Below are 19,958 nucleotides of genomic sequence, written 5' to 3'. Positions count from 1 at the left end.
TGCGCCATGCAGCCTCTGTGCCCCCCCCCCGTCTGAGCCTTCCATGGTTCAAGGCTCTCCTTGGCAAGCTCCCCCCTTCCCCACCCCACCCCACCCCATAGCAGTGTGTCGACCTCAGTTTGGCCTGGTGGGAGCCCCCAGCAACAACACCCCCTTTGAGGGGCTGCTCTTGCCTCAGGGCTACTGTTGCAGCCCTGGCGTTCACCAGCCTCCTTTCAGGCTGACCTTGAAAGACCTTGGCTCCCTCTGGCTCACCTTCTGGGGCGGGGCGGGGCAGGGTGGGCACCTGCAGCTTCCCATCACCGTGGGCCCAGCTAGTGTCGCCACCGGTGTGCTCCTTCCACCCCCTACCCCCGGCACCGTGCTCCTTGGTGTGCTTGTCTGCCTGCCTGCAGGAGGTGTGCCTGGTCAAAGCGGGGGGCCCGCTGGGGCTCAGCATCGTGGGGGGCAGCGACCACTCCAGCCACCCCTTTGGGGTCCATGAGCCTGGGGTCTTCATTTCCAAGGTAAGGGAGTGGGGGGCACCTGGAGGGGTCATCTTCTGCGTATGAGGGCAAGGAGAGGGCGTGGCCTGGTGTGCGGGGAGCCCTCGGGCGTCTCTGCGCTTTCAGAGCGCCTCTTTTACTTGCATAATTTGGCGCCTGCTCCTCATAAGGAGGGGTAAGGAGCTGGTTGGTGCACTGAAGCCCCGAGCCCAGAGAGCTCATTCTGCAGCTCCTGTGCCGCCCCCCCCCCTCGAGCGGCCTGCTCTGCACCCGGCATTCTGCAGCTCCACAGAGCCCCTGCGGGCGCTCCCTCCTGCACAGCAGTGCCGTTCCCACCCTCGCGTGCCAGCCTTTCCCATGCTTATGCCCTTGCCCTTGCCCTTGCCCTTGCCCTTGCCCTTGCCCTTGCCCTTGCCCTTGCAGGTCATTCCCCGAGGGCTGGCCTCTCGCAGTGGGCTGCATGTGGGGGACCGCATCCTGGAGGTGAACGGCATCGATCTCCGCCACGCAACGCACCAGGAGGCAGTGAGCGCTCTGCTCTCCAACACACAGGAGCTGAGGATGGTGGTCAGGCGGGACCCTCCCCCACCCGGGATGGAGGTAGGCTAGGGAGATCCCCCTTGGACAGCGGGGCCTGCTTTTCTGTGTCGGGGGGTGGGCTGCCGAGCACTGCCTTTGCTGGTGGGCATCCCCTGTCTTAGACGCTGTGCTCCTCCTGCCTGGATGGTAGGGCGGGGCAGGATTGATGGGCTGGACCACCCAGCTTCCTAGCTCTTGTTCTGAGGTCCTTGCAACTTTGTCTTCTAACATGCATCAGAGGAGTCCTGAAGCTGGATGAGACCCCAGGAGCCTCTCCTGTCCAGCTCTCTCTTCCCTCAGTGGCCCACCAGGTACCCCAGGGGAAGTCCACAAGCAGGACCAGAGTGCAACAGCACTGTCCCACACATGTTTCCCAGCAACTGGGGTACGCAGGCATGCTGCCTCGGATGCTGGAGGGAGCACATAGCCATCAGAACTAGTAGCCATGGATAGCCTTCTCCTCCAGGAATTTGTCTAGTCCCCTTCTAACGCTGTCAAAGTTGGTGGCCATCACTACACCTTGCGGTAGCGAATTCCACCGTTTCACTCAGGAGTGCTCCCTTTGATCTGGCCTGAATCTCCCACCAATCAGCTTCACTCGATGGTCCCTCTGGCTTCTAGCATTATGAGGGAGGGAGAAGCTTTTCCACTTCCTCCACATCATGCATCTCTCGCCCCCTCACTTGTCTTTTCTCCAAGCCGAACGCCCCAGCTGCTGCGACCTTCCCTCCTGGAGATGCTGCTGCAGCCCCTGGTCCATTGGGGTTGCCCTTTCCTGGCCCTCTCTACAGTTGTCCATTCCCCCACTCTAAACGCACCATGTTTCAGGGCCAAAGTGTCTGCAGTGGAGGCCCAGGCAAGGCGAGGCCCTTCTTCTCTCCACCCTGCCTGCGTGCCTGCACAGGCTCTTGCATTTCCTGCAAGGTACAACGGCCAGGCAGGGGCCGTTGCGGGGGCACCCCATGCTTTGGCAGCGGACGTGGCCCCCAGCCTCCCCCACGCAGCTTCAGCCTCCGACTGCTCTGCTTCCTCGCCAAGCCAGGCTGCGGCCTTGTCTTCGGAACTTGCAAGCAGCGTGAAGCAGGCTAGCGGCTGGCTAGGACCTGAGGCAGTGACGGAAGGCAGGGCAGGGGTTCCTGGTGGGGCTTGGCAGGAGTACTGTGGTGTCCCAGCTGGGCTTCCTCTTCTTCTGCTGAGCCCGGAGCGCTGAGCTGAGAGGCCCAGGAGTCCCCCCCATGGTCTGGGCACGGGGATGTCCCTCTCCTGGTGGGATGGCATGGGTGGTTGCTGCCACCACTGCCGACCAAAGTGGAGAAAAGGTGCTGGAGCCCATGTGAGAGGAGCGCCCCTGAAGGCCCAACCGCCATTTTGGGAAGTGGGGGCACTGCTCTTCCCGCTGTCCTCCTGTGTGCTTGCAGGAGATCTGCATTGAAAAGAGGCCAGGAGAAAAACTGGGCATCAGCATCCGGGGCGGCGCCAAGGGCCACGCGGGGAACCCGTTTGACCCCACAGACGAGGGCATCTTCATCTCCAAGGTACCCTGTGGCTCGAGCCTCCCCCCGGCCTGTTCCCATCCTGCCCAGTTTCCTGTGTCAGGCGCAGTTGTGCAGAGGAGGGGTTTCCTGGTGCGTTTGAAGGAGCAGCCTCTGGCCTGCCTCTCATTCCCCTCTGGCTGCTCACGGCTCACAGTTCCTGCCCCCCCCGTCCCCCCCATGCATATGGAGAGAAGACTTCATGCACACGATGAAGTGGACCTGAGTCCACAAAAGCTTATGCTGTAATTCATTTGTTAGTCTTTAAGGTGCTGCAAGTTGGTTTAGCTGCAGCAGACTAATATGGATACTCCTCTGGAAATAAAAATACTGTCAAGGTAGAATGAAACAGTAAACATCTCTGTTTAAAAGAAGTCAGAGCAGCAAAACCCCAAAAGATCAAGCCAAAGAGCAGCAGTAAAGCCCCATCCACCAAAGTCCCCTGAAGTCACTAACAACCAAAGGCGTTTGCACTGCACCCGCAGTCATGCGGGGGATCTCTGGGTGGGGTTCCAAGTGCTGGGCCTGGCGGTGGCTGTTTCCCCACAGGGGAGGGTGGGAGCTCCCTCCGCGGCTCCCTGCCTTCAAGTCCAGGGTGACCAGGGGCCCCTTGGCCTTGAGCTCTTCCCACTGCCGCTGCCTTTGGTTTGGGGATGCGGGGGGGGGGGCAGGGAGGAGGAGGAGCCTGGTGCTTCCCTGACTCAGGTAGATCTCCAGGTGTTTTGGATTTCAACTCCCAGAAACCTCTGCCAGCATGGCCAATACTCAGGGCTGCTGGGATGAGGTCCAGAGCATCTGCCGCTCAACTCCCTGCCTGCCTGCCTAGCTGCCCCGACTCATTGTGCTGTTTCAGCAAGAGGCTGCAGGCGCCTGATGCTTTCTTCTGCCTTGGGGGTGGGGGGGCTTGTGTGCGCCCCACGCTGTTAGTGAGTCCCACCACACATGAGGCCTTGCAGAATGGGGGAGGGTCCTTTCCTCTCGAGGAGCCCTCTGGCCTCACTTCTGCAGCTGCTGAGCCTGGCCTTCCTCTCTGGCAGGTCAGTTCCATGGGGGCTGCAGCCCGCGATGGCCGGCTGAAAATGGGCCTGCGCATCCTGGAGGTGAATCACCAGAGCCTGCTGGGCATGACGCACACGGAAGCGGTCCAGATCCTGCGGGGCATAGGTGATACTCTCCTGGTGCTTGTCTGCGATGGGTTTGACCCCACGGCTGTGGTCGCCATGGAGGTGAGTGGCAGGCTGAGGCTGTCGACCCCCAGCCAGCGGGGTGGTTCTGATGCAGTGCTTTTCTGGCTGGAATGTTTGTGCTGATGTCCTTTCATGCTGCCGAACCCTCTTGAGGACACTCAGTAGGACTTACCTCAGAATGGGCAGGTATAGGGTTGCCCAGGCAGCATTGCAAGTGGATGCAGAATGACTCTCTTTAGCCCACGGCGCTGGCTTATGCTGGGCCCCCAATCCACAGCCTATTAGAGATCGTTCCCAGAGCCCAGCATCCTCCAGGCTGTTGTGCACGTTCCCCCTGGAGGGAAGCCGACTTGGCTCAAGGGGGACTGGATGGCTGGATGGCGTGGAGCGCAGCCACTGCCACCCTTGCATCGGGGCCAGTTCTGCACGGTTCATCTGCCTTCGCCTCACTCCCCTGCGCGAGCCCCGGGGGCGGCCCCCTCACTGTCAGCAACATGCGTGTGCAGCAGCTGCGGCCGCCCTCCACCCCCTTGTTTGGGCAGAGCTGAGCTCAGCCGCACCAGCGGCTCGGCCGGCACAGCCTCCTCCTGAAACGTGCCCCTGCCGCCTCCTTCCTCCTGGGGAGCGAGACGGGGGGGTGCCTGTTGGCTCAGTGCACTCAGGCGCAGCCTTCAGCTGTACTTCCTGCGGGCTCCCAACCCTGAGAGACGCAGCCTGGACAGGCGGTGCTAGGCCTTCCCTTCTGAGCCTCGGGGCCCCTGGGCAACTGCCCCACCTGCCCGCCCCTCATTGCCACCAGCCCAGCTCCCCGCGCACACACCTCGTGCTTTGCCGGGCGAGGCTGGAAGCATTGCTTGTACACCCCTCCCTCTTCCCAACAGACGTCTCCAGGGGTCATTGCCAACCCCTTTGCAGCTGGCATTGGGCGTAAGAACAGCTTGGAGAGCATCTCGTCCATTGACCGGGACCTCAGTCCAGAGGAGCTGGATATTCTTCAGAAGGTAAAGGAGGGGAGGGAGCCCACGGGGGAAGGGCTGGCTGAGCAGAGGCAGCCTCTCCTCTCCTTTTCTCTTTTCTTTCTTCCCTCCCTTTCCTCCTTCCGGTAGTGCTGCCAGTCATGTTTCCCACGCCCGGGCGGCACCATCCTTTCCTCCTCCTTCCTCAAGGAGTCTGGCTGACTTTGCGAGGCGTCTCTGACCGTCTCCTTTGTCCCCAGGAGATGGAGATGGTGAGGCAGACGGCCCAGTGGGAAAGGGAAGAGCTGGAGAAAGGGGTGAGGCTCTGCGGCCCTGCTTTGCCCTCCCAGGGTGCTGCCGAGATCATGGGGAGGGATGGGAGCCTCCGTGCCCTGCACGCTGCCCTGCTCTTGCGCCCTTGCCGCTTGGCTGCCTCGGCCTGCTCCTCTGCTGTGCCTCTCACTTAGCCGGGGGGTGGGGAGGAACAGGGAGGCGGCGGTGTGAGGGACATGCTGGCCCTGGCGCCCTCACACGCACGGCCTCACAGTCACGCCCTTGGTCTCCTCCTCCCCAGGCCCGTCTCTGCTGTGTATCATCCTGGCTGGGGCAGAGGCCGCTCTGGCTGCTCACAGCCAGCCCTGGACCTGCGGGAGCCTGCTGGGCTCGGTGCATGAGTGGCCCGGGAGGGAGCCTTCCTAAGGGGCAGCGCTCGCCTGAGCCACGGAGCCGTGGCCCTGGGTGCCCACTGAGCGCAGAGGGGATGGGGGCCCTCCCTCCCTCCCTCCGCCTGATCCTCTGCTCAGGCTGCTTGGGGACCAGCTGCGGAGGGAGGCAGCTGCCTGGACCTGTCAGCGCAGGAGACCTCTCGCCCCGGCTCAGCGGGCCCCGCTCTCCCTGGCAGTGTCCTCCAAGGATGGAGGGCCAGGCGCCGGAGGTGCTGCCGGGGACTGAAGCTGGCTGAGGGGCTTCTGCGAACAGAGCCTTTGCCGTGCCCCCAAGCAACGCCCCCCCCCCCCCCGTCTGGTGGAGGAGAAGCCTTCAGGGAGCCTCGAGAGGGGGGCTGCCAAAGGCTGCCAGTCGCAATGGCTGTAGATTGCCTCTGCATGCCAGTTGCTGGGGACCCGGGTTGGGGCGGCGGAGTGCAGTTGTGCTCCTGCGCTGCTTGTGGGCTTCCTGTCGGCACAGGGTGCTGGGCTGGAGAGGCCTTGCATCTGGTCCCGCTCCAGGGTACCACTTCCATTCTTCTCAGTTGCGTGCCTGATAACAAGCCATGCTTTAAGACATTACCCTCCTGTGATCTGCAAGAGGCAGCTGTTTTTCCCCCTGGGGCAGGAAGCCTTTTGCCTGCACAGCCCGGATCTACCAGGCAAAGGTCTGGGGTCCAAAGAAGCTTCAGCTGGTGCTGCTGTCTGCAGGCCTTCCCTCAGGAGCCTTCCCTCAGGAGCCTTCCCTCACAGTCCAGCATTGTCTGAAGCAGAGGGATTGCTTCCCAAGTGGGACCTGGGGGATGGGGGCGGCCGGGCGGCCAGCCTCACTCTTGCCATCTGTGGGCACTGTGCCAGCAGCTCCAGAAGGCGACGAAGCCCCTGTGCAGGGACCCACGGAAAGAAACGTTCTGGGCCACAATAAGATGAGTCCCAGGAAAACACCTTTCACAGCGGTGTGCTTTTTCCCATCCTTGTCATGTTAAGAGATGCTTGATGAAAGACTGTTGTCAGGAGAGCTGTAGAATCTGGATTTTCTTTTTCTTTCTTTGTCAGATGCTGTGACGTATGTGGGGTTGCTTTGGAAATGTCAGTAGTTGATCGCCACTGAGTACCCTGAGAGATGATTGGCAGAAATGCCACCAGTCCTTTCCCTGAGCTGTCAGGCCTTTCTGTGAGAGGCACTGCTGTGGCGTATGACCCTGCTTTGGCGTGCCCGTGGTGGGGCTGGGAGGGATTGGCCGGTGGCTGCCCTGGGATGAAAGGAGAGTCAGATTCTCAAGCTTCTGCTGGGAAGGGCTCGGTCTTGCTCGAGTGGCCATGGAAACGCACTCGGACATCACCTGGGCTGTACTACACATGACAGACAGGAAGGCGGTGGTGACTTTGGCTCCCTTGTTCCGTGCCTCAAGCGGCACATCTGGTTCTGTTTTCAGCTTGTTTCAAAGTGCTTCTGACATTTTCCCCTGGGAATTCCAACTTCTAAGCCACACGGTGCGACAGTTCGTGTCATGTGGCAGAGAGCGGTGCAGGCACCCAGCCCAGGGCCCCCAGCTGTGGAAAACCCCGAGCAGTTCTCACCCACCTCCCCACTTTCTGAGGCTGTCGCGTGTCGTCTGCACGTCCCCGACCTCTCTGCAGCCGGGCTCGGAACTTGCCTCTTCTTAACTTGCCTCCAAGAGCTGCTGAGGCTCTTGGGATGCCGAGTTCTTTGCTTGCATGGTGCAGCTGTGGACGTGCCTTCACTGCCCTTCCTGGTCTTTCGGCCAGACCCAAGGGATGGTGGTGCCCAGCCGCCCCTTGTGCCTCCACCTGGTGTTTGGGCTGTTGCCCTCTTGCGGCCTTGCTCTCCTTTCCCCCAGAATAAAGGACGGCGCAGGAGAAACTGGAGGGGAATTCTTGGGGATGCTGTTGGGTTGGGAGTCAGGGGTCTCAGATGGCAGTGACACCTCCCCGTTGAGAAACCAACTGGCTCGTTCTTAGAGCAGGCGTGGGGACCTCCGGCGCACAGGGGTTCCTCGTCTGGCCTGCCAGCTTCTTCCCAGGCAGAGAAAAGCTCTTCTCTCCACTCTGCTTTCCCTTGCTTGGTGCTGAGAAAGGGATCCTGCGGAGGGGGGCGTGGGAAGCGTCTGAGAATGGTGTAGATGAGGTGTGAGGCACTGTTCCTTCCCCAAGAGACTTGCCCAAGCCTCGGGTGTCTCTTTGGAGTGCTTTTCCTCTGGGCCTGTATTTGACAGTGGGAGTCTTCATAGTTTGCCTCTTTTAAAAAAAACAAAAATTGTGTTTAACTTGCCCCTTTTTCATGCGTTTCCGCATGTCGCCGCTCTTCCCCACCTGCACCTGAACTATGGAACGGCCAGGCTTTATGTGCCGGCCGGCCGGCAGGCAGGGCGTTTGCAGGCGAGCGCAGCTGTCTCTTCCAGCGAGCTAGCATAGCTGCGCCCTCTAGCCGTCCCGTGGCTGCTCTGTGTCAAGGGCTCCTTGGAGGCCTCTCTCAGTCTAATCCAGTAGCCATGTCTAGACACAGACAAATGGATTCTTTTCAAAACTTTATTCCTCTTTTACAACTTAACAACTTAACAACTCTACTGTTAGCAACTAGATATGAGCAGCTGAGTACCTATGCCCTACGTTGGAACAGTTGGTCCCCGTTTGAAAGGGAATTACTGGCAGACCCCTGAACTTAAGGACTAGGGAGAGTCCCTCCCCATTTCCCTTGGATCCTCTGGGCGCAGCCGTTGTTTGCATGCCAACCGGGCACTACGCCTCCTTTCTGCACCCTCCATTTGGTGCCGCTCTCTGCATCGGCGTCACGCATCCATCAAGTCTGCTTCCTGCGCTCTGTCACTCCCAGGACCGCTATCTAAGCTAGGAATGCTGGTGGGAGGAATCTCTGTCAGCTGTTGGCCCTGGGAAAGAGGAGCGCGCTCCTCTTCCTCAGAATCAGAACTACTCTGGGATTCTATGAGCTCAGTGTCCACCCTGACATCATCCCCGCTCCCATGAGCCCCCCCCTCGTGCTCCTCCCCTGGGGCCCCTGTTTTGTGGGGGTACAGCTGGTGGAAGCACCTCAGCAGTAACGGAGCATGCACATTTTCCGCGGGTTCCCAGGATCGCTCATCTGGCCCGTACCCCTTCCAGTCCACCAGATATTGCAAGCGGCCACGAGAAAGGCGGGAGTCCAGAATCTCCGCGACCTCAAACTCCTCCTCCCCCTCCACCAGCACTGGCGGCGGGGGGGAGCCGACTGAGCGATGAGGGTCGCCAGAAACCAGGGCGGACAGCAAGGACCGATGAAAAACAGGATGGATCTTCATGGAGGGGGGGAGAGCCAGGCGAAAAGCAACAGGGTTAATCTGGGCCGTAATCTGGAAAGGCTCTGTGCGGCGAGGCACGAGCTTCCTTGTGGGTGAGTGAGAGGGGAGGTATTGGGTGGACAACCAAACCCAGTCCCCCGGTTGCAGAGACGGACCCGGCTTGTGCCGCCGGTCTGCAGAGGCCTTGTAGGCTGTCTTGGCTTGCTCGAGGGAGTCCCGTAAGAGGTGGTGTACCGCTCTCAACTCCTCTAAAAAATCCTGGGCCGCTGGCACCGAAGAGGGAGCTAGGGTGGACGGGAAAGCCTTGGGGTGGTAACCAAAATTGGCAAAAAATGGAGTTTGGTGGGTGGAAGCATGGCAGGCATTGTTATAAGCAAATTCTGCGAGAGGCAGCAAAGAAAACCAGTCATCTTGCTGGTAATTGACATAACAGCGCAAATGCTGCTCCAGAGTTGCATTGGTGCGCTCGGTCTGACCGTCCGTCTGTGGATGGTGGGTGGAGGAAAGACGGAGCGTCACGCGGAGCAACGCAAGTAGCTCCCTCCGGAAATGGGCAGTGAATTGGGCCCCCCTATCTGAAATGAGACCCTCGGGCCGTCCGTGGAGGCGGAAAAAGTGTGCCACGAACAGCTCTGCTGTCTCCCTGGCTGTGGGCAATCCAGCGCAGGGGATGAAATGGGCCATCTTAGAAAACAAATCCACCACCACCAGAATGGTGGTCTTACCGTGTGAGCGAGGCAAGTCAGTGATGAAGTCAAGGAAGAGCAGTTTCCAAGGTCCTGAGGGGGTAGGCAGGGGGTGAAGCAAGCCTGTGGGCCTGCCTGAGGGGGCCTTCGCCCGCTAGCAGGTTGGGCAGAAGGCGACATAGGACTTGACGTCCCGACACACACGAGGCCACCAAAAATCCCACGTCACTCCATGCAGGGTCTTGGCGACGCCAAAATGCCCAGCTGTGGGGGAGTCGTGGCACTGTTGGAGGACCTTCTCACGGAGGGGTCTAGAAGGCACATAGACCTGGCCGGAATGGTAAAGCAGGCCACCTCGCAAAGAGAAGGGGGTAGAGTGGGGGGGGGCAGAGGCTAGCCCCAATTCCTCCACCTTTGTGCGAACAAAAGCATCCTGAGCCTGTGCAGAGAGAAGGAGCTCCTCCCAAGAATGAGGCACCGCAGCTGCTTCCAGGCCTTGGGGGGGGGGGAGAATCGGGGGGGGGGATTTTCCTCACTCCCTGGCTGGAGGTCAGGCTTACGAGAAAGAGCATCCGCTTGTAGGTTGTCTGAGGCTTTCACATGGCAAATCTTAAGGTGGAACCGAGAAAAAAAAAGCGACCACCTAATCTGCCGCTGGTTTAAGGCACGGGCTGTCTGAAGATGTTCGAGGTTGCGATGGTCGGTTTTAACTTTGACTGGGCGCTGCTCCCCCTCCAGGAGATGACGCCAGGTCTCCAAAGCGGACTTGATGGCCAACAGTTCCTTCTTCCAGATGGTATAATTCCTCTCAGACATGGTCAGTTTCCTGGAGTGGTAGGCGCAGGGTTGCGGCCCGCCGCCCTCCCTTTTTCCCTTGGATCCTCTGGGCGCAGCCGTTGTTTGCGCGCCAACCGGGCAGTACGCCTCCTTTCTGCGCCATTTGGCGCCGCTCTGCGTCGGCGTCGTGCGTCCATCAAGTCTGCTTCCCGCGTTCTGTCACTCCCTGGACTGCTATCTAAGCTAGGAATGCTGGTGGGAGGAATCTCCGTCAGCTGTTGGCCCTGGGAAAGAGGAGCGCGCTCCTCTTCCTCAGAATCAGAACTACTCTGGGATTCTATGAGCTCAGTGTCCAGCCTGACACTCTGACCCCTTCTGGCTATGCATCGATAGCAAAAGTGGGGCAGGAGGAGAAGCTGCTGTGTCCTGAAGATCTTGCCCCCTTCCAGCCCCAAGCCTTCTCCAGGTGGCCTTGTGTGGGGAGGCGCCGCTGCCACCCCGCCCCAGGTAGCCCTCCTTGGGCAGTGTCCTCAGGCCCAGAGGAAGTGGGCAGCAGTACGGTCCTCGCTCCCTCTCCTGGGCCACGCCAGGGCCTTGGAGAGCGCGCTGCGGGCTGGCTGACTGGAGCGCTCCCCCAGAAGGAGCTGCTGTCCCAGCAGAGGGCTGCAGTCGCCTGGGGCTGGCAGAGGCAGGTCCACCAGTGGCTCACCCCCGCTAGGTGCTGACTGTGGTTCTTAAAGGGTCAGTGCCTTTCTGCAGTCCCATGCTCCTGTGTGGCTGAGGGGCAGGAGAAGCTGCGGGGGAGTCTTCCTCGGGGTCAGAGGTTGTTGCCAAGCATGCTTTAATTTTCATGGATGTGTATTTTACGTAAATGTAAACCAAACACGTATCTGAGGGATCTTTTGGCACTGAGCTCTGGGTGCTTAGGAAAACCTGATGCCCACAAAAGCTGAGAGAGTCAGAGGCAAAAATGAGACCCTTGAGAGCAATTCTTCGTTTTCTTTAGAAGAATTAAAAATGAATTAAAATCATGTACCACGGCATTAGAGCCGCACATGAACACTGGAAAGGCTAAAGATAAGAAGCTTTTACAGTCAGTAGTGAAGCTAAGTATGCTGGGATGCACAGCAAATTGTGTGTGCGCGCAAAAGGGAACAGTTTTAATGTCTAGTGAGAAGTGTGTGTGTGTTCAAAAGAAGAGCAACGGAAGTGAGGCACCTCAAGGAGCACAGTTCAACTTCCGATAAGGTGTGTCTGTGTGTGTGTGTCTTATCATGGAGAAGGGGGAAGAGAAAGAAGTTTCAGCCTGGAGAAATTCGAATGGGAGAGAAACAGACCGTTCTGGGGAATTGTGGATTTGGGGAGGAGGGGGTTAGAGCAAATGGAGGGGTTTTCATAGAATCATAGAATAGTAGGGTTGGAAGGGGCCTACAGGGCCATCGAGTCCAACCCCCTGCTCAATGCAGGAATCCAAGTCAGAGCATCCCTGACAAATGGCTGTCCAGCCTCGTCTTGAAGGCCTCCAGTGTGGGAGAGCCCACCACCTCCCCAGGTAATTGGTTCCATTGCCGTATTGCTCTGACACTCAGGAAGTTTTTCCTGATGTTCAGCCGGAATCTGGCTTCCTGTAACTTGAGCCCATTATTCCGTGTCCTGCACTCTGGGATGATCAAGAAGAGATCCTGGCCTTCTTCTCTGTGACAACCTTTCAAGTACTTGAAGAGTGCTATCATATCTCCCCTCAGTCTTCTCTTCTCAAGCCTAACATGCCCAGTTCTTTCAGTCTCTCTTCATAGGGCTTTGTTTCCAGTCCCCTGATCATCTTTGTTGCCCTCCTTTGAACCCTCTCCAGCTTGTCTGCATCCATCTTAAAGTGTGGTGCCCAGAACTGGACACAGTACTCCAGATGAGGCCTAACCAGTGCTGAGTAGAGGGGAACTAGTACTTCCCGGGATTTGGAAGCGATGCTTCTATGAATGCAGCCCAAAATAGCATTTGCCTTTTTTGCAGCCACATCACATTGTTGGCTCATATTCAGCTTGTGATCGACGACAATTCCAAGATCCTTCTCGCTCGTAGTGTGGTTGAGCCACGTATCCCCCATCTTGTAACTGTGCATTTGGTTTCTTTTTCCTAGGTGCAGAACTTGGCATTTGTCCCTATTAAATGCCATTCTGTTGTTTTCTGCCCAGCACTCCAGTCTATCCAGATCACTTTGAATTTTGTTTCTGTCTTCCAAAGTATTAGCTATCCCTCCCAATTTTGTGTCATCTGCAAATGTGATCAGCATTCCCTGCACCTCCTCCTCCAAGTCATTAATACAAATGTTGAAGAGCACTGGGCCCAGGACTGAGCCCTGCGGTACCCCACTCGTTACCTCTCCCCAGCTTGAGAAGGTCCCATTGATAAGCACTCTTTAAGTCCGATTCTGTAGCCAACTGTGGATCCACCGGATCGTTGTTTCATCTAGCCCACTTCGAGCTAGTTTGCTCATCAGGATATCATGGGGCACTTTGTCGAAAGCTTTGCTGAAGTCGAGGTATATGATGTCTACAGCATTCCCACGGTCTACAAGGGAGGTGACTTGATCAAAAAATGAGATCAGATTTGTCTGGCAGGACTTGTTTTTGACAAATCCATGTTGGCTTCGCGTAATCACGGCATTGTTGTCAAGGTGCTTCCAGATGGATTGCTTTATGATCTGCTCCAGAATTTTCCCAGGGATTGATGTCAGACTGACTGGTCTGTAGTTCCCAGGTTCCTCCTTTTTACCCTTTTTGAAGATAGGGACAACGTTAGCCCTCCTCCAGTCATCTGGCACTTCCCCGGTCCTCCATGATTTCTCAAAGAGAATAGACAGCGGTTCTGAGAGTTCTTCTGCCAGTTCCTTTATGACTCTAGGATGCAGTTAATTTTGGAAGAGAGTGGATAGAAAGGCATAAAAGAGGAACAGGGAGCTCGAAACCCGAGGGGATTTGGAGTTTGGAATGAGGTGGGATATTAGGAAAAATGGAGGAAAAGAGTATAATTGGAGTGTGGACCACTTTGAAGGAAAATAGAAGATAATGCAAAGATTATCTGTGTCTGCTGACTGGTGAAGTTATGGGAAGCTCTGTTGAGCTCCTTTGGAAAAGGAGGGGAGGTGCAGCAAAGGAAAGGGGGGGGGGAGTTCTGTACCGATCTGGTCACCACAACTCAAAACCGATATTGTATTGCTGGGAAAGATACAGGAAAAGGCAGTTGGCATTATGGGGCAGGGCAGGGCAGGGTGGAGCAACTCCCCTATGAGGCAACGTTGTGACATTTAGGGCTTTTTTGCTTAGAGAAACGGTGGGCAAGGGGGCACGGCAGAGGTGCATAAAATTCTGCGTGGTTTGGAGGAAGTGGATAATGATAATACTGTGACCCAGCGGGGCCACCCAGATGCAGCCTGGGGATTCAGGGCAGACCAAACGACCTCCTTCCCCCAGCACGTGCTGAACAGGAATTCACTGCCTCGGGCTGGAGCAGCTGCCACCAACCAGGGCGGCTTTGAAGGGGGCCGGGCGAACTCCTGGAGGAGGATAACGCTGTCGGCAGCCGCAAGTCACAGCGGCTGTATATAGCCTCTAGATCAGAAGCAAGATGCCGCTCTGTGCCAGTCACTGTTTGCCAGAGGCATTGGCTGGCCACTTGGAAACCAGATGCAAGACTAGAGAGGCCTTTGGTCTGATCCAGCTTCAGGGTTTTCCTTTTGTTATTCACATGGGACCCATCCAGCTGGACCCAGACAGTCTGCCGGACCTCCTTCCTGCAAGGTTGGTTTTGCAGTCCAAGACTAGGAGTTGTCTGAGAGCTCATGGGGAAAATGGTGTATCTTGAGAAGCAAATTCCTGTGAGTTGTTGGCATCCCTCCCAGCACTCTGAGATGGGGGGGCTCTTTGGGGATATTCCAGTGTGTTAAGAGTTACTGCAAGACTGAGCAATGTCTTACTGTCAGAGCGCATAGCTCTCCCAAGCAGCTTTCTTTCTTGATCTTTTTCTTTCTGTCCTTCCAGCCTCTCAACCTTCCTCAGTCTAAAACACTCCCTTTTTGGCTTTAACTTTTTGTGTGTTAAAGCTAGCCCGTGGTCTTCTAACTGACCAATCAGGAGGGCTCAGCTTTGCCCTGAATTACTTCTGCTGAGCTCTTCGCAAAACTCAAACTACTAGCAAAATTGAAACCTATTTTTCCTTCAGAGCAGACTTTTTAGCATCAAAAGGCTGAGCAAGCCTCCGGACCTTTAGCTGAACCTCGGGTCTCCTCCATTGCTCTGTAGACTTAATGGCAACTGCAATTTATTGTATACCACCCAGAGAACTTCAGTTACTGGGCAGTTTAAAAATACAGTAAATAAATAAAATAATGCACTGCCATAGTTTGCCTGCCTGAACTTTTGGTTTTAGCAACCAGAGCAAAGAAATTAATTCCATTATATCCAAACCAAACTATATACAAAATTAGAAGGCAGTCTGTTCCTTCGCAAAGTTTTTGTTATAAGAGCGAAAGATCATGGGTGAGCTTATGTTTGCACCAAGATCTGTTCCCTGTCTATCCATGCCATTGCTATGCAGGCTGGGGAAGATGAGAGTTGTAGTTCAGCACATCTGGAGAGCACCACGTAGGAGAAGCTTGGGCTGGAGTGTTGAACTAGAACCAGGGAAACTTGGGTTCAGATCTCCACTCAGCTGTGAAACTCACTAGATGATGTTAGTCCAGTCGCCACCATCTCTAAGCCTGACCGACCTCACAGGGTACTTGTGAGGAGAGGAGGGGAAGCCAGAAGAACTCTGAGCTCTGCCTGGTGCTCCTGGGACTGAATGAGCCTCTTCCGTTCCTTTTCCTGGCCACCTCTGCCTCCAAGGAGCTTGTGTGCCAAGCAGTGCCTGGTGGCGGGTTGCACCGTGCCTTGTGCTTGCCACGGGCACAGGGCCTGCCGGGGGCTGCCAGTTCCCCTGCGTGGCGGCTGTTTCCCTCGCTGCTTGTTTCCCTCGCTGCTCCAGGGCTCTGCTTCCCTGGGGCTGGCCTCTGCCTTCCCCTGCCAGCCTGCCCCCACGCCCCTCCAGGCTGTGCCGAGGGCCCTCCTTTGCCAGCCCCCCTCCTCCTCAGTTGGGCCCCTTGGCTTCCTCCTGTGTGGATTCCACTCTTGACCCCTTTCGCTCTCTCTTTGCTCGTGCTGCCTGTCCCTGGGAAGGAGTGGATGCGCAGGGAGCGGGAGACGGCTGTGCGGCTGCTGGCAGAGGAGGCCGAGGTGAGGAGGGGGGGCGGAAGAGCACAGCTGGGATCAGGCGAGCAGCGGTGGGGCAGGCGAGAGCCCTTCTTTCCTGGTCCCACCCTCCCCTCTTCTTGATTTCTGCAGGACCTCAGCACTGAGCCCCTGCAGCTGGATTACCGGACCCTGGCGGCACTCCCCAACACGGGCCTCCAGAAAACCACCCGCAGTGTGAGTGGAGGAGTGGGGGGCTTTGGTGGCTGGGGGGTGTGGTGTAGTGGTGAGAGTGTCGGACTGGGAGATCTGGGTTCTAGTCCCAACTCAGCCATGGAAGCTCACTGGGTGACTTTGGGCCAGTCACAGCCTCTCAGCCAAACCTACCTCACAGGGTGGTTGTTGTTGTGAGGATAAAATGGAGAGGAGGAGGATAATGTAAGCCACCTTGGGTTCCCTAAAAGAGGGAAAAGGTGGTATATAAATGCAATAAATAAATAAAACAAATAAGCAACGCCTCAGGCAGGCATTGGACCCCATCCAGTCTCTGCAGCGAAGTCCTGCGCGTGTGCCCCCTTCCTGGCCCCTGCTGCCATCTTTGGGAGGGGCCGTGGCTCAGTGGTGGAGCCCCTGCTCGCCACGCAGGAGCTCCCAGGCTTGATCCCCAGCAGCATCTCCAGGTGGGGCTGGAAAAACTCCTGCCTGAAACCCCAGAGAGCCGCTGCTGCCAGTCAGCGTCGGCAGTGCTGGGCTGGATGGGCCAAAGAGGGCCTGGCTGAGGATGAGGCCGCTTCCTGTGAGCCTGTCTTGCAGCCCTTGAGGAATTGGGCACCTTCCAGGCCTCCTCGGCCATGTCGTCATTGTCGTCATTTCTACACTGCCCCAAAGCCAAAGCTGTCCAGGTGGTTTGCAAGAGACTACAGCCCTTTAGAATACAAACGTCACTTCTTTTGGCCATACCGCCCTGGGGCCTCCGATGCCGCTCAGGGTGTCCGGGGAGGCTTGTGCTGGGAGAGGCGCTCCAACAGCCCCAAGCCGTGTCAGCCTCCAGAGGCAAAACCAGCACCTCGCGTTGGTCTTGGGAGCGCGTAGGCAGGCCGTGCGAGGGGCCAGAAGTGGTGTGACACGTCCAGACCTTTTGGTTCCTGCTGTCCACCTGGCTGGAGGTGCTGCCTGGGCTTGGGGGGCCTGGAGAGGCTGGCCCAACCGAAAGCAGGCACTTCTGCTTGATGGCCTCCTCTCGTGGAGGCCCTGGGATCCAGGGATCACTGGGCTCAGCTCGAGTGGGAGACGCCGCCAGCGTCTGTGAATGCTGTGGCACGCGCGGCAGGCAGGCTGGCTTCCCTCCCCCCTTCCCAGACGTCGTCCTGAGGCTTGGTTGTCCCGCAGTGCAGCGAGAGAGCAGGGCGCACCTTGCGGGGCTGCAGTGTGAAAGGAGACGGCGGGGGGGCAGAGCAAGAGGTCAGCGCGCTCGGCCATGATGGCCCCGTGGAGAGCGGGGGATGGGCGGCAGCAGGAGGGAGCTCTTCCTTCCTGCCCCATGTCCTGTGGCCTTTTAGTGGCTTCTGCGTGGGCACCCTTGGGAAGCGGATGGTCCACTCGACGGCACGCCTTCGGGCGGGCGGAAAGGCTGCCTGTTTTGGGGAGGGCTGAGCACACAGGGACCCCCCGCCCTCTTGTGCTCTGGGATGGGCTGGCAGGCATGCTCAGCTCAGGCCGAGGACTACCAGCTGGGGAGGTGGGGAGAGAGGTGGGGACAGTCTGGCAGTGGGGGCGTGGGGGCCCCGTCTCCCTGGAGTGGGGGATTCAGGGTGCCCCACAGCCGCAGCAGCAGCGAAGGGTGTTGCTAGGTTTCCCCCTCCCACTGGGGCCCCTTGGGTGCCAGCCAGTGGAGCCGAAGGCAGAGGAAGCAGGTGGGCTGTTCTAGGGGCGGTTTTGCTCCTCCAGAAACCTGATCTGGGTCCTGCTGCCAGATGAGATTCCTGAGCTGCCCAGTGGGACCAGTGCTGGGCTATTTTGGTCTTGGCTGCTGGGTGTGGTCGGGGGGTGCTGGAGAGAGGCTCCCTTTGTCTGCATCCAGGCGGCAGGTGAGTCCCCTAGTCTGTCTCTCTCCTTTTCTCTCTACCAGGGGTTGGGGGCTGCTGGGCTTTTGTCCTTGGCACGGGTGGGCAGAGGCTGCAGAGGAGCGGCTCCCTTTGGCCTTGCTGGGGCTGCATTGGCCTTGCGGGGAGCAGGGCGCTCTGCTCCCCGGGCGCTTCTGGGGCCTGTCCTGCTGCCCCAGGCGCAGAGGTGGGGGGGTGAGCAAGGGAAGTCGCTTGCCCCTGGCGCGCTGGAGGCCTCCCTGTGTGCAGCTGGCTGGATCCCCAGGTGGCCCCTTGAGGAAGGGTTCCGGCAGCACTTCCAGGCTGGGGCAGGGGCTTGGCCACGAGGGGCTTGGCCACGAGCGGCAGAGCAGCACATCCCTCCTGCATCCCGCTCAAGAGACGCCTCCGGCCACCCCCCCCCCCGGGCTTCCTCTGCCCGAGTGTTGCCCAGCAGCTGCCTCCTCCTCGCTCCCATTCTGCAGTGCGTCCAGGATGGGTGGGTGGGAACCGTGGAGCGTGCGCAGGGCTGGCACACGCTGTCGGAATGGCGGTTGTGCAGAGTTCTCCTCCCTGCCATGCGTATGTGAGTGGGTGAGCGGGTCAGCTGGGCCTTTCCGAACAGCTAGGCAGCTGTGAATCCTGGAGTGGGTCAGCTGGTGCTGAGAGCTTTCAGTTAACTGGCGCCCTGACTGAGTGTCTTGCCTGCGGGGGGGTGGGGGGGCTTAGGTGTGGGACGCCGGAGCCTGCCATGGGAGCCGTGGTGGGCTCCTCCACCCCTGCCAGGTCTGTGGGGCTCGGGAGGTGGTATGGATGGCTCGGGTGCCAAAGGTTAGGAGCGGCTGTTCTCCTCTGCCCAGGTTCCTCTGAGCCACAGAGCCAGACATGCCCTTCCACCCGCGGCCCTCTGACCGCCCCCCCCCCCCCCCGGTCTCTCCTCAGCTTCCCCACTGTGAAATGGAAGGGGACTCCCTGGCGCTTCCCCTGCCGGCTCCCCCGCCCTCGGCCCCGGGCCAGGCGAGCAGCAGCACACCCCTTTCGGCAGCAGGGGGCGCCGCCCTCCCGCCGCAGCCTGCGGAGGAGCAGACTTCAGTGGACTCTCAGCCCATCCCCTTCAGCACCAACCCCTTTGTGGTTGCAAACCGGCAGGGTGAGGGGCGCCTGGGGGGGCCCCCCCTGGGCTATGGCCGGGGGGGAGTGCTGAAGACCAGCCTCTGTGCCAAGGCAAGCAGCCCAGCGTGCCGTGCCGTGTTGTAGCTGCATGCTGCCGGGCGGAGAGGCAGCCTGCCCCTGCCTGCCCGTGTGTTCTGGGCTGCCTGCCTCCCTCCCCTCCCTCCTCAGCGGGAGTCTTGGGCTGACCCGGGGGCTCCAGCCCATCCCCACGTCTTGCCTGAGCGTGCCGCGGTTGCTGTGCAGTGCATGGAGGAGTCCTGGGCGGGGCACGCGCTGGGCCAGGCACAGCCTCTCCAGCTGGAGCTTGGCCTCCAGGGGACCCCGGAAGGGCCGTTGTGTGCAGGACCCTGTGGGGTAAGAGGTGAGAGATCCCTGGAGGCCGGCTGGGCCTCACCGCTGCTCTGAGGATTCAGCCACCGGCTGAAAACCTTTTCCTGTTCCCATGTGCCTTTGGCTGGAGTTTTTCTGCTGATATGTTGTGCTTAGCTTTTAACCCGTTGGTCTGGATTGTGTTTCATCTGCTGCTGTTTCTGATCATTATGCTTCTGATGATTGAGTGTCTATTTTTTAAATTGTTGCATCTTGTATTTTCTTTTATTTTAAAGTGCTTGTATACCTCTAACAAAAACAAACAGCAGAAACGCCATCAATTCAACAATAGCAAGATTACAACGGGAGTAGAGTTAAAACCTTCACTCATACATTAAAAGCCACTGAAGCCAAGTGGAATGAGTGTGTTCACCGCCCACCTAAACTTAGCCACTTTGTGTGTTCTTGGGGCAAGAAAACAGAATAAGGACAATATTCCGCTCTGAGTTATCTAAACATTTTGCAGCTGTGTCTAAGGAAGGCAGAATTTTGTAGTACACATATATTTTCATCGCTATGCAACTTCTATTTGGCATAACTGATTCTGCTTGCTTGGAGGGAGCCCCCCCCCCCCAATACAATATCAAAAATTTGCTTTAGGAGCTCTGATGGCTTCTACAGTTTTAGCAGGGTTTCGAACATATCCTTGTGCAGCCATGAGGGCTAGGGACTTGCTTTTTTTTTTTTTTAAGGGAAAGAGAAGACTGCATTACTCAGGAGGTGGAGTGCTGTGATTCCCCTGAGCCCACGTAGAATCACCACCCTGGACATGCAGTGCAGAGACCGGAGCCTTTTGGGGCGGGGGTGGGCTCTGTGGCCTGGGCTGAGAGAGGGATTCCCATGTTGGGGAAGGGCTGCTCTGGCTCGGGGGCTGCTGGAGCACTGCA

At 58.2% G+C, this 19,958-nt stretch overlaps 1 protein-coding gene across 28 annotated transcripts in view; it reads left to right on the top strand.

The window, feature by feature from the left end:
• The window catches only part of SCRIB (scribble planar cell polarity protein), a 102,405-nt gene that overhangs the window by 40,349 nt on the left and 42,098 nt on the right, over positions 1 to 19,958 (top strand). For 16 of the 28 annotated variants that reach the window (XM_084854643.1, XM_084854645.1, XM_084854641.1 and 13 more), the window contains 8 exons: positions 396 to 506; positions 909 to 1,085; positions 2,483 to 2,599; positions 3,634 to 3,822; positions 4,665 to 4,784; positions 5,000 to 5,056; positions 15,422 to 15,493; positions 15,602 to 15,685. In XM_084854643.1, the coding sequence (XP_084710769.1) occupies positions 396 to 506; positions 909 to 1,085; positions 2,483 to 2,599; positions 3,634 to 3,822; positions 4,665 to 4,784; positions 5,000 to 5,056; positions 15,422 to 15,493; positions 15,602 to 15,685 (927 nt within the window). The remainder of the gene's footprint in view (positions 1 to 395; positions 507 to 908; positions 1,086 to 2,482; positions 2,600 to 3,633; positions 3,823 to 4,664; positions 4,785 to 4,999; positions 5,057 to 15,421; positions 15,494 to 15,601; positions 15,686 to 19,958) is intronic. The other 12 variants (XM_084854652.1, XM_084854649.1, XM_084854646.1 and 9 more) reach the window with 4 other exon arrangements.

Source organism: Heloderma suspectum, chromosome 4 (assembly GCF_057233095.1).
Source record: "Heloderma suspectum isolate Gila_16-S chromosome 4, 16-S_ref, whole genome shotgun sequence".
Classification (NCBI taxonomy): Eukaryota; Metazoa; Chordata; class Lepidosauria; order Squamata; family Helodermatidae; genus Heloderma; species Heloderma suspectum.
This window is presented reverse-complemented; position numbering and strand designations above follow the sequence as displayed.